Genomic DNA, 17,773 nt, shown 5'->3' on the forward strand with positions numbered 1-17,773 from the left:
TCTCCCTCTCTCTCTGCCCCTCCCCCGTTCATACTCTGTCTCTCTCTGTCCCAAAAATTAAAAAAAAAAAAAAAAAATTGTAAAAGAAAATCATAAGATCAGAGTTAGAAATCAGTTAGAAAATCATAAGAATGGTTTCCTAAAGTATTAAAAGCTGGTTTCACTGGAATGCTTTTAAATTAGGAAATTAGTACATTTATTGTATTTCATAAAATCTGAGCAAAAGTTTTAATACAAATGAAAATTAAACCAAACCCACTTTCCAATGACGCACACACAGTTGTGCTTCATTTTAAAGCACAACTAGGGGCGCCTGGGTGGCGCAGTCGGTTAAGCGTCCGACTTCAGCCAGGTCACGATCTCGCGGTCCGTGAGTTCGAGCCCCGCGTCGGGCTCTGGGCTGATGGCTCGGAGCCTGGAGCCTGTTTCCGATTCTGTGTCTCCCTCTCTCTCTGCCCCTCCCCTGTTCATGCTCTGTCTCTCTCTGTCCCAAAAATAAATAAAAAACGTTGAAAAAAAAAAAAAAAAAAAAATAAAGCACAACTAAAGAAGTGTGATGATTTGATGCCTAAGATGCTTTGCATCTTAAATTCTAATCCAACTACCCTGAAGAAAATCACCTAACTTCTCATGTTTTTATCATGTCCCTTACCGCTTGGGATCCTGTGACCTACCCCACAGGATTGTGGGGTTAAGTGGCAATAACTGATGTGAAATCACTTAGGAAACACAAAATCCATTTTAGAAGATTGGTCACACTTAAAGTAATCTAATCATACACATCACAATGTGCCTTGCATGGGTTTGTGAGAGCATAGTCTATCTTCCAGACCCACAGAGAGTTTATAGGCCTTCATGTGAAAGCTACTTTATACCTCTTATACAAGCTCCCATCTAACCCAAATATTTCTCTCAAGGAGTCTTAGCAAAAAATCTAACCTGAGAAGGATTTAACGGGACTTTCAATTCTGAAAAATCCAGCATCAAACACTATTGTATCAACTTCCTTTGGCATTACAGAGGCCGCTGCCTCCACATGTTCTTCCTTCTTCATTCTCTCTCTCATTGCATTTTTTATGGCAGCTAGGCGATTTCTAGCTGCAATTCTTCCATCATCCTCTTTGGATTTACTTGCTACACCTGAGACAACTTTTTTCTGCAAAGAGAAATTATGACATTTATTAAAGCTACTCATTATCATCTTACAAGAAAAACAAAGCATGCATAGCTATTTAACACATTTGGGGTGCCTGGGTGGCTCAGTCGGTTGAGCGTCGGACTCTTGATTTCGGCTCTGGTGCCAGGGGTCAAAAGGTAAAGGACAAAGTCCCTGCTCTCGAGGAGTTCACAGCTTAAGGGAAGGGCTCGATGTGGACATTAAAAAGAATAAATGTCATGATACAGACAAAATCAGACAACTGTAAGAGAATACCAGGCTATCACCTAAATCAATCCTAAGAGTCATCCAGAAAGGCTTATAGGAAGTAGCACTGAGCTGGAATCACAGTTAGCCAGGCTACAAGACCAGGCGAAGAAAGGGCTGGAACGTGCAAAAAATAGCATGTTTGCAAAGCCAGAAGTGAAAGAAAGCATAGCAGAGCTGGGAGGTAACAACAGATAGATTTTAAAATCCCTTGCATGTAACCATTTTAAAGAGCCACATTTATACAGAGGACAAAGAAATAGAGTTTATCCATGACTTTTAAATTTTTTTTCTTTTTTAACGTTTATTTATTTTTGAGACAGAGAGAGACAGAGCATGAATGGGGGAGGGGCAGAGAGAGAGGGAGACACAGAATGGGAAGCAGGCTCCAGGCTCTGAGCCATCAGCCCAGAGCCCGACGCGGGGCTCGAACTCACGGACCGTGAGATCGTGACCTGAGCTGAAGTCGGATGCTTAACCGACTGAACCACCCAGGCGCCCCATATCCATGACTTTTAATCAGGAGATTAACGTTATCGGCTTTGTGTTTCGAAAGGTCATTCTGTCTATAGCCTGGAGAATGGAGGACTGACTGGAGGTTACAAGTCAGTTAGGAAGGAGACTATTGCACTGATACTAGGTAAAGATGATAGTAATTAGATTAAGGAGGAGAAATGGAAAAGCCATGAATGGCTTCAAGAGATATGTTAAGGGGGAGAACTGAGAGGACTTAGCAATCTGTTGGATGTGTGGAGAGTAGAGATGGTGAAATAGAGAAAGGACTAAAGAAGATACCTCAGACACCTAGTGGGAATATCATTCTCTGAGACAGAAATATCGATGTGTGTGCAGATGACTTCAGTTTGGGACTTTTTTTTTTTTTTAATCGTTTTAATGTTTATTTTTGAGAGAGAGAGACACACACAGAGTGCAAATGGGGGAGGGGCAGAGAGAGAGGCACAGAATCTGAAGCAGGCTGCAGGCTCTGAGCCATCAGCACAGAGCCCGATGTGGGGCTCAAACCCATGAACCGTGAGATCATGATCTGAGCTGAAGTTGGACGCTTAAGTGACTGAATCACCCAGGTGCCCCGAGGCATACTGATTTTAAGTTTTATGGAGTCAGGATATATAGAGGTAGAGCTTAGCAGTACATGTGTTTTGAAATACAGATTTGGGACTCATCACAGGATGGGGAAGATTGCACAGAAAAAATGTGGAAGGAAAGAAGAGAGTTGAGGTAGGAATAAGGGTATCACAAACATTTAAGGGATAAATGGAAAAACAAACATACAAACATGACTGAAAATGGGCACAAAGACAGGAGGAAAAATTAGAATATAATTTCAAGAAAGAGGGAATCAACTGTATTTAATCCTGCAGAAGGATTAGATTTTATAATTAAGTAAGTGTCTAATAACTCAGCAACTAGAGAATCAATACCCCTGGTGATAACTGTTCTAGAGGCATCAAGAAGGGTGAAGTTGACTTGCAGTGAGTTGGAGAGATAAGTGAGGACCAAAACAGTAACCGCAGAGTACAGACAACTTTTCCAGGAAACTTGTCTGTGATTCGGAGATGGGAACATCACAGGTTTAAGGGTTTTTTTAATGTAAGCAAAGCTAAGACCCTCAAACATGTCTAAAAGCTGATGGAAAAGAGAGAGGAAGAGAGGGAAAAAAAGGCTAATTGATGGAATGACAGATCGATGAATAAGAGGGAAGAGGATCAAAGTATAGGTATTAATTTTACTTTATTTGTTTGATAATCTTAATAGTAGCCTCTAAAATAGAGTAAGAGGAGAGAGACACCTGGTGATAAGGGACAGAATTACAAGGCTCTGATATAACTCTATCTGCAGCACTGATGATGTTCATGTTTCCAGGACTGAGTACTCAATAAGAAATATCCATGGTAGCTTCAAGTTGTCCCAGTATTCTTCACTGTTTAGCAGATTTGAAATTCATTCAATTAATTTAGTCACTGTCCTCAGCGTCCTTGTCATGAGACTTCATTAGTCAAATAATTTGGTAATAAATTCTTTCAAATTCTTATTTATTTACTTTTGAGAGAGACAGAGAGAGCATGTACACATGTGCGAATACAAGCAGGGGAGGGGCAGAGAGAAAGGGAGAGAGAGTCTCAAGCAGGTTCCACACTCAGCTCGGAGTCTGACGGGACTTGATCTCATGACCATGAGATCGTGACCTGAGCTGAAATCAAGGGTTGGACACTTAACAGACTAAGCCATCCAGGTACCCCTGTAACAGGTTCTTTTAATACTCTACTATCTTAAGTCCCTAAGATAGGATTTAAAACAGACATTTTATTTGGGTTACATAAGAATAAAGTACTAAACTAGAAACCTAATTCTATCACCAAAGGTATTCTTCTAAAATATAAAGAGGGGTGCCTGGGTAGCTCAGTTGGTTAAGCACATCTGACTCTTAATTTCGGCTCAGGTCATGATCTCATGGTGGTGAGATCGAGCCCCTCGTTGGGCTCTGCACTGGGCATACAGCCTGCTTGAAATTCTCTCTCTCCCTCTCTCTCCCTGCCCCTCCCCCGCTTGTGCACATGGGCATGCGCACACTCTCTCTCAAAAAAAATACAACTAAGTAAAAATAAAATATAAAGAAACACTGGCAATGCTCTAAGGTGGTTTGAGAAGTATCTATTTGACCAGAAACTCTGAGTTCAAAACATTACTAGAAAAAAAAAGTACTACAAATAGAGAAGAATGGAATCTTTCATGTTAACAAAGCAAATTTTAGAGAAAATAGGAAAATTTACAAGATAAAGCATAGGGAAGAAGACAGACATTCTAAAGAGCCATTGTCCCTCTTTCCTATTTAAAAACTATTTCATTTTGAAATAGAGCACACAAAAGAATATATAAAAACAAAGAGGTGGCATAGCCTACTGATTAAGAACATGGATTCTGGAAAGAGAAGCCTGGCCGTGAAACATAGCTCCACATTTGGCAAGTGATTTAATCTTTCTGGACGTGAGGTTTCTCAACTGTAGCTTGGGGAGAACAGAGCCTACTTCACAGGACTGTTGTGATGATTAAATGAGCTTATACACATTAAATACATAGAACAATACTTGGCACACACTAAGCATTATATCAATTATGTAGTACTCCTGTTATTATTAGAACAAAATGGATGTTTTACAACAAAATGTACAGTTTGAAGTGTAAAACAAACATGCAGGGGTGCCTGAATGGCTCATTCAGTTGAGTGGCCAACTCTTGATTTCAGCTCAGGTCATGATCTCACAGTATGTGGGTTTGAGCCCCGCATCTGGCTCTGTGCTGACAGAAAGGAGCTCGCCTGGGATTCTCTCTCCTTCTCTCTCTGCCCCTTCCCCAATCATGCTGTCTTGCTCTCTCTCTCTCAATAACAAATAAACTTTAAAAATATATTTAAAACAAACAAACATGCATATACCCACTATTTGGTAACTTAGAAGCCCTTTGCGTGTCCCCATTCAATTACAGCCCCTACCTCCTGCCCTCCAGAAAGAATTTAGTGTTTAGCTGAATTTAAGATCTGGCTGATTTAGAATTTAGCTGAATTTCATTGCTTCTTCAAAGGCAATCCAGACGTTGTATGTAATATATGGAACTTTACTGGTAAAAAGATGAAAAATCTGAAACTAAATGTTTTTAAAGCTGAAAAATAAACATTCATTAAAGTAGAAGAATCTATGTTAGAAATTTGGATATAAAACCCACACACTTACCCGAAAGACTTTTTTGTTTGTATTATTATTGTTCTGCCATCCAGATTCCTCAAGTTTAGTCAAATTGTTGAATTTTTGGTTTACATCTTCTATCTGTTAGTAAATAAAGCACATGTTTATCAGATTAATCCTAACTTTATTAAAATGAAAAACCAGTGAACTGAAGCTTCAAAAAAATTGAGAATGGTGAGTTGGACTGATGGCATATAAAATTAGACAAAGCCATCCTCAATTTAGTATTCAAATTAAGAATTCTTATGGTAAAATTGTTATTTGTGCTTTGACAAACTTCCAAAATCTACAGAAAAGATGTCAAATATGAAGAACCCTCCTAATTTATTTTTGACCATTAAAATGTAGGAGGGATATCCTAGTTGTTTGTTTCCTAAACTATACAATGTGAACACGATATGTCTTTTTCTTTTTTTTTTTTTAAACACAATGTCTTTTGCAAATACTTTCAGTCTGTGGCTTGCCTTCTCATTCTCTTGACAGAATCTTATTTTAAAAGATACATGTAATATACCTACTAACAGGATAAGAATGTATGATCCTTATCCTTCTGGTATGGTCCTCATCTCAACTAGTTATCTAAAGTGGCGCCTTCTGTGCACCACTTTAGGGAAGATCAAAACAAGCCTTCCTGCATTCCAGTCAAGGCTTACGTTCTTACGTTAACCTCCATGGGGCCTAGAAAATGTAGCCCCAAGAGAGGTCATTGTATAGGCGTGGACAAGATGCAGGGTCAAAGATGGAGTCAGTGTTGTCAGTGTATGATGCCTATCTTTCTGGTACTTCCAGTCTCCTCCAAAGAGGAAACCATTGTTAATAATTTAGTAAACATGCTTCAAACCCCCTATTATGCATTTATACACATGCATACTCTCAATTTCTCTCTCCTGAAAAAATGTAAATGTCAAAAAGATCAGGATTACACTATGACCAACTGATGTTCAACAATGTGTCAATGTAATCCAATGAGGAAAGGATAGTCTTTTCAACAACAGTGCTGGGGAAATTGGATATACACACAAAAAAAGATGAATTAAAGTCTTACCTATATCATACACAAAAATGAACTCCAAATGAATCATATACCTAACTGTAGAGCTAGAACTACACTTTTAGAAAAAAACATAAGAAAATCTTTGTGAGCTGACATTTGGCAAAAAAAGAGTTCTTAGACATGGTGTCAAAAATCACAACATAGAAGAAAAAAGTTGATAAGTTGAATATCATCAAAATTAAAAACATTTACACTTCAAAAGACACCATTAAGAAAATTAAGACAAGCTACAAAGTGGGGGAAAATATTTGCAAATAATATTTCTGATAAAAGACTTGTCTTCAGAATATACAGTTAGAACTCAATAACAAAAAGACAAACCCAATTTAAAATGGCCAAAAGATTTGAATAGAAATTTCACCAAAGAAGACATTTAAATGGCTAACAAACACATGAAAAGATAATTATCATAATTCATTAGGGAAATGCAAATCAAAACTACAACAAATACTTCGTACCCACTAGGATGGTTCCACTAGACAGACAGTAACAATACTAGTCAGGATGTGGAGACATAGGAAAACTCATACATTGTTGGCAGGAAAGTAAAATATTACAATCACTTTGGCAAACAGTATGGCAGTTTCTTAAAACTCAAACGTAAATTTACTATATGACCCAGCAATATCTAGATATTTACCTCAAGAGAAATGAAAACTTATGTCCACACTAAGATTTGTATGTGAATATTCAAAGAAGATATTCATAATCACCAAAGTAGAAACAATCCAAGTGTCCTTCAACTGGTGAATAGAGAATGGTGTATTTACCCAAAGAACTACTACTCAGCAATGAAAAGGAACAAAGTACAGATACATCGCACAAAGTGCAAGAACCTCAAAAACATCATGCTAAGTGAAAGAAGCCACATATGAGAGACTACATATGGTATTATTTTACTTAATATGAAGTGTCCAGAAAAGGCAAATCTACGGAGTAAGTTGCTTGGGGCTGGGAGTGGGAATGGGGATTCACTTGCATACAGGAAAGAAAGGTCTTTTAATGCTGAAAATATTCTACACTTGGATTGTGGTGACGGTTGCACAACTCTGCAAATTTACTGAAAATCATTGAACTGTGCATTCAGAACTGGTAAGTTTTATGATATTAAACTTCAGAAAAGCTCTTAAAGGAAAAAAAAAAAAAAAGGTCCCAGAAGGCAACTTGAAGAGGCTCCCAATGGCCAAAGCTGGGAAATGAGTATCAATAGATACTAAATATAAACAATATAAACACATCAAATACCTCAAATCTATCAATTATTAATATTAAAAAACAAAATTGGTTACCATTGAATGATGCTAGTGAAACTCATTATCAAAACTGGAAAATATGTAAAAACTGGTCATAAAGCAATACTTAACATCACCATGACTACCTCAACACTATTCACGTCAGGGCCATACAGCAATGGACATTATCTTTCCTTCACTTTTTCTCTACTCTGAATACTGTTTTTGCTTTTCATTTGCTTGGTTTTTATGTATCTATCATCAATTCACCTCTAAATTTTATAAAAACCTCCTCTGAATACAATTTAAAAAGCAAACAGGGGCGCCTGTGTGGCTTGGTCAGTTGAGCATCTGACTCTGGATTTCAGCTCAGGTCATGATCCCAGGGTCACGTGATGGAGCCCCGCTCAGCCTGGAGCCTGCTTGGGATTCTCTCAATTTCTCCCTCTGCCCCTCTCCCACTTGTCTTTTTTCACTCTCTCTAAAAATAAAAAATAAGTGAAAAAGCTAGCAAACAAATCAGGTATTATATATTTAGCTCAATCTCACACAGACCAATCTCACAGGGACCAGGTCCTCCTGCTCTAATCTCAACCACTGCTTCGTAAACTACACACCTCACCACAACTCAGCCCCAATTCCCTTACCCCTTTCTGACACTCAGTCCCACCTCCTCTCATTTCTTGGTTTACTCCATCATTTTTGTGAGGTACATTCTCACTTGGTTTTATAAGAAAGAGAACATGGGAGGTAAAATTTGAGACTGTGTGTGTCTAAAAAGTGCCTTTTCACCCTCACATATGATTGGTTGGGTACAAAACTCCAAGTTGGAACTTATTTTCCGTCAGAAGTTTGAGGGCATTGTTTTCTCAGCTTTCAGTGTTGCTGTTGAGAAATCCAAGGCTATTCTGATTCTTGATCCTTTGTATAAGACTTGTTTTCTCTCTCTGGAAGTTTCTAGATTTTTCTCTTCATCCCTAAAGTTGTACAATCATATTTAATAATGTGCATTGGTGTGGGCTTACTCTGATTCACAATGCTAGACACTCAATGGCTCCCTTCGATCTGGAATTCAGGTCCTCCAGTTTGGGAAAAAAATTTCAACTATTTCATTGGTTATTTCCTCTCCATTATTTTTTCTGTTCCCTTTTTCTGGAATTCCTATTATTTAGATATTATACTTCCTAGACCAGCCCACTTAATCTTCTTATCTACTTCTTATCTTATTCAATCTCTGCTACTTTACATCTCTCTCTTTGCTCTATTTTATGGGAGATCTTAGCTTCATATTCCATCTTTGTACTGAATCTTACATTTCTGCTCTCACAGTGTTTAACTTCAAAGAATAATTTTTGTTGTTCTCTGAATGTTTTTTTAATAGCTGTTCTTAATAGACAGATGAAACATCTGTTCCCTTTGAGAATATTAACACTTGCATGTAAAAGTTCTTTTCTGGGGTGCCTGGGTGGCTCAGTCAGGTAAGCGGCCGACTTCGGCTCAAGTCATGATCTCAAGGTTTGTGAGTTCAAGCCCCGCGTTGGGCTCTGTGCTGACAGCTAAGAGCCTGGAGTCTGCTTCAGATTCTGTGTCTCCCTCTCTCTCTGCCCTTCCCCTGCTTGTGTCCAGTCTTTCTGTCTCTCTCAAAACAAATAAACATTAAAAAAAAAAAAAGTTATTTTCTCCTTGTATTATCTTCATTTCCTTCATCCAAAAAGTTTTCTTCCTGAGAAGAAACTTGCTTTTGACTTTTTTTTTCTTTTTTTCAGATTCAAGGCTGTCCTCAAATGTCTAATGACTTTTGGCTACTGGTTCCTGAAATAATATTTTGTATGTACATCTATAAAATAAGTCAAGAAGCTAGAAAGTGTCATCTCCTCCCATGCTTTTCCTGATCTTCCTAGTGATTCCCTCCACTATAGCACTTTGTACATTAGATTAGAATTATATCCTGTGTCTGACTCACTAATAAACTACAAGCTTCTCTGGGAGAGAGAATGTGCCTTATTTTTCAACTTCTGGTATAATGCCTGGCACACAGTTAGAACTCAATAACTGCTAGATGATCTGAATTAGTAAGGACTAGAGTTGCTCATTTTTCTAAAGTGCAGAATCATTACAGTCTAAACAACATTCCAAACTATCCAGAAATCATCCTGACAACACAAGGAAGAAGTAGACATCATTTATAAAATTCAGACAGTACTTTAATTTTTTTTTCATGTTTATTTATTTTTGAGAGACAGAGAGAGGGAGCACACATGAGTGAACACGAGCAGGGGAGGGGCAGAGAGAGTGGGAGACACAGAATCCGGAGCAGGCTCCAGGGTCTGAGCTGTTAGCACAGAGCCTGACGCAGGGCTTGAACCCACAAACTGCAAGATCATGATCTGAGCTGAAGTCGGCTGACTCAGTTAACTGACTGAGCCACCTAGGTCCCTCTAGACAGTACTTTACAGTTTATAAAGATGCTGTCTGATATCTCATTTAACATTATTGATACCTAAAAAGCAGTTCCATTACCCCCATTTAATTATTGTTAACCTCTTTTTTTTAGTGTTTATTCACTTTTGAGATACAGAAAGACAGAGCACAAGTGGGGAAGGGCCAGAAAGAGAGGGAGACACAGAATCCGAAGCAGGCTCCAGGCACCAAGCTGTCAGCACAGAGCCCAATGTGGGGTTTGAACTCACAAACTGTGAGATCATGACCTGAGCTGAAATCAGATGCTTAACCGACTAAGCTACCCAGGCGCCCCAACCTCATTTTTTAATCTCATTTTTTTTAATGTTTATTTTATTTTTGAGAAAGAGAGCACAAGCAAGGGAGGGGCAGAGACAGAGGGGGAGAGAGGATCCGAAGCAGGCTCTGTGCTAACAGCAGAGGAGCCCGATGCGGGGCTTGAACTCATGAACCATGAGATCATGACCTGAGCCAAAATAGGAGGCTCAACTGACTGAGCCACCCAGGTGCCCCAACCTCATTTTCAAAAAGATCAGGCTCAGAGTTAATATAATGAAAATGCTTGACCACGTACCTGAAAACTAACCATATCCCAAAATCCATCCAGATCTGTACAGGTCGTCTCCTTCTCACCTCGTTTGTATTCACAATTGTCCACCAGCCCTTCAAACTGCTTGAACCTTTCCTTCATAAGGAGTCTTGTTTGCCCAACTGCTGTGCGAATAAGATCTTTAGCTAGAGGAAAGATGAGGTTTTTAAAAGTTAAAAGACAAAAAAAAAACAAACTAGACCTATATTGTCAGCCTACCAATTGATAAGGCCTCACCATAAATTTCAAAATTTTTAACTTAGTGCAAAACAAAAAACAGCACTGCAAAACTGTCCTAAAAATACTGAGCATTAACTGCCTGCTTTAATTCCTGCTAAAAATCAGCAATATTCATTCTCATACACACCGCTGCACAATAAATGGCATTTTACCTCTATTTGTATTTAATAAGAATTCAGCCTCAAACAACTCATCACACAACAGTATCCACGAAGGGCTTCACATTGACAGAACACAAATGACTTTTTTCTAAACAGCTTCCCCAAATAAGTCAAATTAAGGAATTTTTCTGAAAATCTGTGCCATATTGATTTAGGTAGTGATTTCCATATTGATTATTGATTTGGGATTATTTTCATTCAGAAAATATTTTTGTTTAATTAAACAATACCAGTTACAGAGGTCACTCATAGTTACATAAAAAATATCTAATAAGCAAATGTCTAATTTTCAGGAATAATCAATATTCCAATTCCTTGTATCTCTTAAGTCATGTACCAATTTAGCACAGAGATATTAGCAAATGTATGTTGAGATATAAAAAATTCCTGTTTTGAATAACAATGTAACTATGAAGTTGGACACTAGATCTTTATGTTTCAGATAAATGTATAACTATATTTAAAAACACAAAACTAAAACATAAAAAAAATATAAACGTTCCCTCACCATCATCTGGAATGTCCAATTCAAGCTTCCTGTCCCACTCCAAGCAGTGCGAAGTTAATTTCTCAGTTTCTGACTGAAGAATATTTCTAAAATTATGATATACATTTGTTTTACAAATGTTTCTCATACTAATATCTAAGTATTTGCATTATGACACACATAACATTAGAAAGGTGTAAAAGATAGGTACGATGTTAATTTTTCAGCATTGATGTTGATTTTATGAATTGTGATATATTAAATCCATAAATACAAGTTGATACCCTATGTCCATCTTTCTATACCTAGAACTTATGCAAATGAGTTAGTGCCAAGAGCCCACTTTTCACCCTACACTATTATTTCCAACTTCTTCTGTTCTTATTTTTCAGAGACTTCACAGAAATAATCAGATGTTCTTTATCTCTGTTATTAGTTCTCTGTTATTGCCCATGGAATGAAGACCAACTCAACTCTCAAGAGCAAGCTGAAGCCAAACACTGTAAGTATGGAATTACAGTTATAAGGCCCTACAGGTTCTCTGTAATTAGTAGGCTTTGCTTGCCTCTCCAAAGGCAGTGGTTCTCAACAGGGGTCAATTTTGTATCCACCCCCCCCCCAACCCCGCCCTCCCTGGACATATTTGACACTGTCTAGAGGCATTTTTGTCATGAACTGGAGGGGCACTACTGGCCAAGGATGTTACCAAACAATCTGGAATGCAGAAGACGGTCCCCATGAGAATTATCTAGTCTAAAATGTCAATAGTGCCAAGGTTAAGAAACTGGCCTAGGGTGATCGTAATCTGTTTCTTTATAAAAAGCATCCTAGCAGGAGAAACTGAGGATAGTTTTTGTTTCCTAGAAGAAAAACTTAGCTGTTTATATCTAATAGCATGACAGAGAATGACTTAATTTATGAGAAAGGAGACCTGGCTTAGATCTGATGTTATTAAGTTGGGTAAATTGCTCATTGTCTCAATGTCTCACAGTTGAAAACACAACGGATTAGCTAAATCTCTAAAATTCATTACAGTTCTAAAATCTCAAGCTCTAAAAATAATTGAAGTGGCTTTCAAACACATAAAAAGAAACTTGTTAATAGTAGAATAAACATTAAAACTGCAGCAAGATAGTATCTTACCTACTTATCTATTTGATTGGCAAAGCTCAAAAAATTGTTAATCTTATGTTGAAAAAGGTATGAGAATGTCCTTGCTACATTTACTCAAGAAAAACAGCATCGGGGTGCCTGGGTGGCTCAGTCGGTTGGGCGTCCGACTTCAGCTCAGGTCATGATCTTCCAGTTCATGGGTTCAAGCCCTGCATCAGGCTCTGTGCTGACAGCTCAGAGCCTGGAGCCTGCTTCGGATTCTGTGTCTCCCTCTCTCTCTGCCCCTCCACTGCTCATGCTCTGTCTCTGTCTCAAAAATAAATAAAACATTAAAAAAAAAGAAAAACAGCATGTACATAAGCATGTTGTGCTCATGCCTGCGTGTGGATAATTTGGAAAATCTGAATACTGACTGGATATTTTATGACATTAATTATCATTATTACATTAAGCACAATAAATATTACGGTTAATGTTAACATGAGTTTTCAACTTTGAAAAATACCTACAGAAATATTAATGGGTGAAGTGATATGATTATTTGGGATTTTCTTAAAACATCTTGAGTCAGAAGTATATGTAAATATGAAACAAGATTGACCCTGAGTGATGAGTACAAGGGAGTTCAGTGTACTGTTCCCTGTACTTTCATATGTTTTAAATTTTCCACAATAAGAAGTTTAAAAAAAAAAAAAAAGAAGAGCATGTAATTATTTCCTGTGTGATGTGGAATGTTGGGGCCTTTCTCCAAATGCAGTCCACTGATTTGTTTCCAAGGCCTGTTAAGTGACATGGTTGAGTTTCCCCAAAAGGATGTTAATTTTCACTCCTCACAGATGGAAAAACATAATCCTACTTCATGACTTAGTAGGCCAAAGAGCTTCCTACCATCTCCCACTAACCTTCCTTTGTAAAATAAAGGTTAACTCAGTTTCTTTGTCGAGGGTATAAACAGTATGAGAAAATAGGAATTCCCATAACTTGCTGAAAGGAATGTAAATTGAGGTTGTTATATATTTTCACATGAGAGAATTGGAATGCATACAAGGTTGTTCCTTGCAGCCTTGATTGTATTAGTAATGGACTGACTTCAGTGTAAATAATGAGCAACAGCAATTTACTATTAAGTAAATAGTGGTACATCACATACTGGATACTATATGGTCATTAAACACACACACACACACACACACACACACACACAAACACACACAAACAACACAACACGAGTGAGCTCTTTAAGTATTAAAATGGAATGTCTCCCACAATGAACATTAAATGAAAGCAGAATAGTAAACTACTGTGCATATTAAAAGTGGGAAAAAATATATATGCTTGTCTACGTATATGTTATCTATCTCTCTGAAAGTTTTCATAAAACATGAGTAACACTGGCCTCCATGGAAGATTAACCATGGGGTTAGGAGACAGTTGAGAAAGGGCTTCTCACTTGTACCTTTTTCTACCTTTTGAACTAGGAACCACATGAATTACAGTACCAGCTACTGAAAACATAATTAAAAAAAAAATTTTTTTTGTTTATTTACTTTTGAGAGAAAGACAGAGTGTGAGTGGGGGAAAGACAGAGAGAGAAGGAGAGAGAGAAGGAGAGAGAGAAGGAGAGAGAGAAGGAGAGAGAGAAGGAGAGAGAGAAGGAGAGAGAGAAGGAGAGAGAGAAGGAGAGAGAGAAGGAGAGAGAGAAGGAGAGAGAGAAGGAGAGAGAGAAGGAGAGAGAGAAGGAGAGAGAGAAGGAGAGAGAGAAGGAGAGAGAGAAGGAGAGAGAGAAGGAGAGAGAGAAGGAGAGACAGAATCTGAATCAGGCTCCAGGCTCTGAGCTGTGCCCACAGAGCCAAATGTGGGACTTGAACTCACAGACCATGAGATCTTGACCTGAGCTGAAGTCGGATGCTTAACTGACTGAGTCACCCAGGACGCCCCATAATTAAAATTTAAAAGATAAATAAAAATCACTAAGAGTTTAATTCATCTATTATATAAAGGCTAAAATAGTTTAATTTGGGTTTTAAATATCTAGACATTAATGCAAACATTTTACACTAGGAACAAAATGGACAAACCTGAAATATGGCACATCATGTTGTGGCTGAGATACCTGATCTTCATTTATTCCAAGTGAAGGGACTTCTTTTGTTGGGAGGCCATTTGAATTTTTAGTAGTTTCATCTTTATTTAAGACATGTTCTACAAAGAAAACACCACAGGTAAATTTCAAAGCAGCAGTTTTTCTAAAATGCCATCCCCTACAAAAGACAAAATTTTAGAATCCTTCAATTTTTTCTTTGTTGAACTTTAACATTTTATTTCTGCTTCAATGATTTCATTTATCACATCTCCTCTAAAGTGTCTTGACATTTTCATCTCTTCAAATTTCCATTTCCCCCCTTCTCTCAGTCTGCATTCCTCATTCCAATTTCTCTGTCTGGATGTCTTTCCCCAGGTTTCCCATCTCTTCTGAGTCTGTGTGGCTCTAAACAAATCTCTGATAAATCATAGTCCGGAAGGTAAGTAAAAATTTAATTAAAATACCATACCTTTATTCCAAACTGTGAGAGAACCCAAAGGACACTGCAGTTTATTTGAATCTTGATGTACTATCTTCGTAGAGGAAGTTTTACACTTTTGGGCCAGAATTTCTTTTGTTGGTTCTTGAGTCTTAGCACTAAAAGCAATAGCAAAAATACACTTTATGAAGCATGAATCCTATATATCTAATTGAAGTATTTCAAAATTACATTGCTTTTTAAAAACCTGGGATAAAATAAAAATATTTATTTTTATTTTATTTTAAATATTTATTTTTGAGAGAGCACAGCATGAGCGGGGCAGAGAGAGGGTGACAGAGGATACAAAACAGAGTCTGCAGTGATAGCAGCAAGCCCCATGTGGGCTCGAACTCACTGACCACAAACTCATGACCTGAGTTGAAATCAGACGCTCAACCTACTGAGCCACCCAAGTGCCCTGAAATATGTTTATTTTTAAAACAATAGGTCCATTCTGGAGCAGAAAAATTTAAACACCTATGTAGTGGGAATGTTCATCTTCACTAATTATAATGAGATCTAAATACTTTGAAGATCTCTTAATGGAATAAACACTTAGCAGTCTTGCTGCTGCCGGGCAGTTTCTAGTAAATCTGCCAACAGCCAGTCTGCAAAACAATCCTGTCTTTTCTTTTAAAGAGTCCAACTGATCCCTCTCCCCGCTCCACTTTGCAAGTTAATCAGTTTTTCTAAAGTGTACTCAGCAAAAGAACACAAACCAAAGCCCATGTCTGAGCTACAGTATTATAGCAACTTTTTTTTTTTAAATGTTTATTTATTTTTGACAGAGAGAGAGAGAGAGAGAGAGAGAGCATGAGCATGGGAGGGGCAGAGAGAGAGGGAGACACAGAATCTGAAGCAGGCTCCAGGCTCCGAGCTGTCAGCACAGCCTGATGCAGGGCTTGAACTCACAAACCACAAGATCATGACCCGAGCCGAAGTCAGACACTTAACTGACTGAGCCACTCAGGTACCCCAGCAACTTCTAAAAATTTATTTCCAAGTGTTATAACAAAGTCACTTATTAAAAGCAATGAAACATAAATTGCACTAGGAAAATAAGGTTAATAACAATGCACAGGAAATATCAAAACTGTCAAATAGATTATTGTAGGCTTCTGAAGAATTTTTTAACCAAATTTTAATGAGTCATAATTAAATTAACTAAATAATAAGTTTTAAAAAGCACAAGCCAAATCTAAGAAAGGCATTTGTTACCATCTTAGCAAGGAATTCATTATTAACATTACATTCTTACATTTCTGTTTCTAAAGGGGTCCAGGTATAACTGGGTGTCAAGAAAGCATTGGCACTTCTGGGAGTCATAGGTGTTACTTGATAGGTCCTCAGACCATCCAATGGCTGAAACATAAAATCTTGAGGTGCGAAGGAATTCTTTCCTTTCATTTTTGCAGTATTTGTCTTAGGTAAGTTTTCCAGTTTTGATAAGACTCCATCTGGATCCATTCCATTTGTTGTACTGGTTTGTGAATCCAAAGTATTTTCTTTACTATCAAGTTTAAAAGAAATGACCTAGTTGTAAGTAAACAGAATAGAGTGAGAATTGCTCTTCTGGGATATATTTGACCAATTTTTACAGGCTGAAAATGTGACAGTTGAGATCTATGTCCCACATACATAATTTAAGAGACGACAAAAACAAATACAATGAAATGTATATAAGGAATCAGAAGACCAGCTATACTAAACCAATGCTAAGATCCAGAAAGAGGGAGAACCAATCCTCATTATAGGAATAAATAATAGGTTTTAGGTATTACAACAAATTAAAATATATGAAAACTAAAATGGAAAAATTACTCACCTAACAAATACAGATCTCTTTTTACTTTGATTATGATGATAATTACAATAGTTTGAGAATCAGAAATCCAACGTTTATTAAATGACTACTACTGTCAAGTACCAAATCATTTCTGTAAATAACCTTGATTATAAATAACCTTGCCATATGAGCAAAATTATTTTTTAAGATTACACAATAAGATGAACCATATAAAATGTGAAGTATATTTTATTTTTCAAGTCAATGTAATTACTTGTTTTTTTTAATAGAGATGTAATTGACATGTAACATTGTATTAGTTTCAAGTGTATAACATGATTCAATATTTGTATATATTGTGAAATGATCACCACAGTAAGTCTAGTTAACATGTATCACTATAGTTACAGAATTTTTTGGTGATGAGAACCTTTAAGATCTACTCTAAGCAACTTTCAAATATGCAATACAATATTATTAACTATAGTCATCATGTGATATATCCCCAGGACTTATTTCAACCTGGAAAAGAATTTAAGGGTGATACTATCTCTGAGGCCAACATGGAAGTGAAAGTAAAAACCTAGTGATAATCCTTAAAGAGGAAATCAATCTTAAGGGAAGAACATGAGGTCCAGCTGCTTACTCGTGAAGATTCACCCTATACTGTCTTCCTGGAGGATCCAGATTTGATTTTTTAGTAAAATCTAGCCAGGTTTTTTATAGCTTGGCAAAACTTCTTTTTTTAAGGTTAAGGAATTATAATGTGGCTTATAAACCAAGGAACTGGGCCCTCAAATTGGTGAATCTTTTTTGAAGACTCTACTAGACTCTATGCTAGATGCTATCAGAAATGTTAGGTTATTTAATTCTTAAAACTACTCCAAGTAAGTATTGCATGTT

General features: G+C 37.3%; 1 protein-coding gene and 1 long non-coding RNA gene across 5 annotated transcripts in view; one reads left to right on the plus strand and one right to left on the minus strand.

Annotated features, from left to right (window-relative positions):
• Positions 1–17,773, minus strand: part of DLGAP5 (DLG associated protein 5) — a 40,651-nt gene that overhangs the window by 10,622 nt on the left and 12,256 nt on the right. For all 4 annotated transcript variants that reach the window (XM_060619886.3, XM_060619885.3, XM_078448232.2 and 1 more), the window contains 7 exons: positions 16,343–16,617; positions 15,073–15,200; positions 14,599–14,722; positions 11,429–11,514; positions 10,505–10,665; positions 5,173–5,265; positions 940–1,156 (listed from right to left, as the gene is read on the minus strand). In XM_060619886.3, the coding sequence (XP_060475869.1) occupies positions 940–1,156; positions 5,173–5,265; positions 10,505–10,665; positions 11,429–11,514; positions 14,599–14,722; positions 15,073–15,200; positions 16,343–16,617 (1,084 nt within the window). The remainder of the gene's footprint in view (positions 1–939; positions 1,157–5,172; positions 5,266–10,504; positions 10,666–11,428; positions 11,515–14,598; positions 14,723–15,072; positions 15,201–16,342; positions 16,618–17,773) is intronic.
• Positions 9,083–17,664, plus strand: LOC132669880 (uncharacterized). The gene is made up of 5 exons (XR_009606250.3): positions 9,083–9,297; positions 11,844–11,909; positions 14,582–14,742; positions 14,979–15,042; positions 17,380–17,664. It is a non-coding gene; the product is annotated as an uncharacterized LOC132669880 (long non-coding RNA).

Source organism: Panthera onca, chromosome B3, assembly GCF_046562875.1.
Source record: "Panthera onca isolate mPanOnc1 chromosome B3, mPanOnc1 haplotype 2, whole genome shotgun sequence".
In the NCBI taxonomy this organism is placed as follows: domain Eukaryota; kingdom Metazoa; phylum Chordata; class Mammalia; order Carnivora; family Felidae; genus Panthera; species Panthera onca.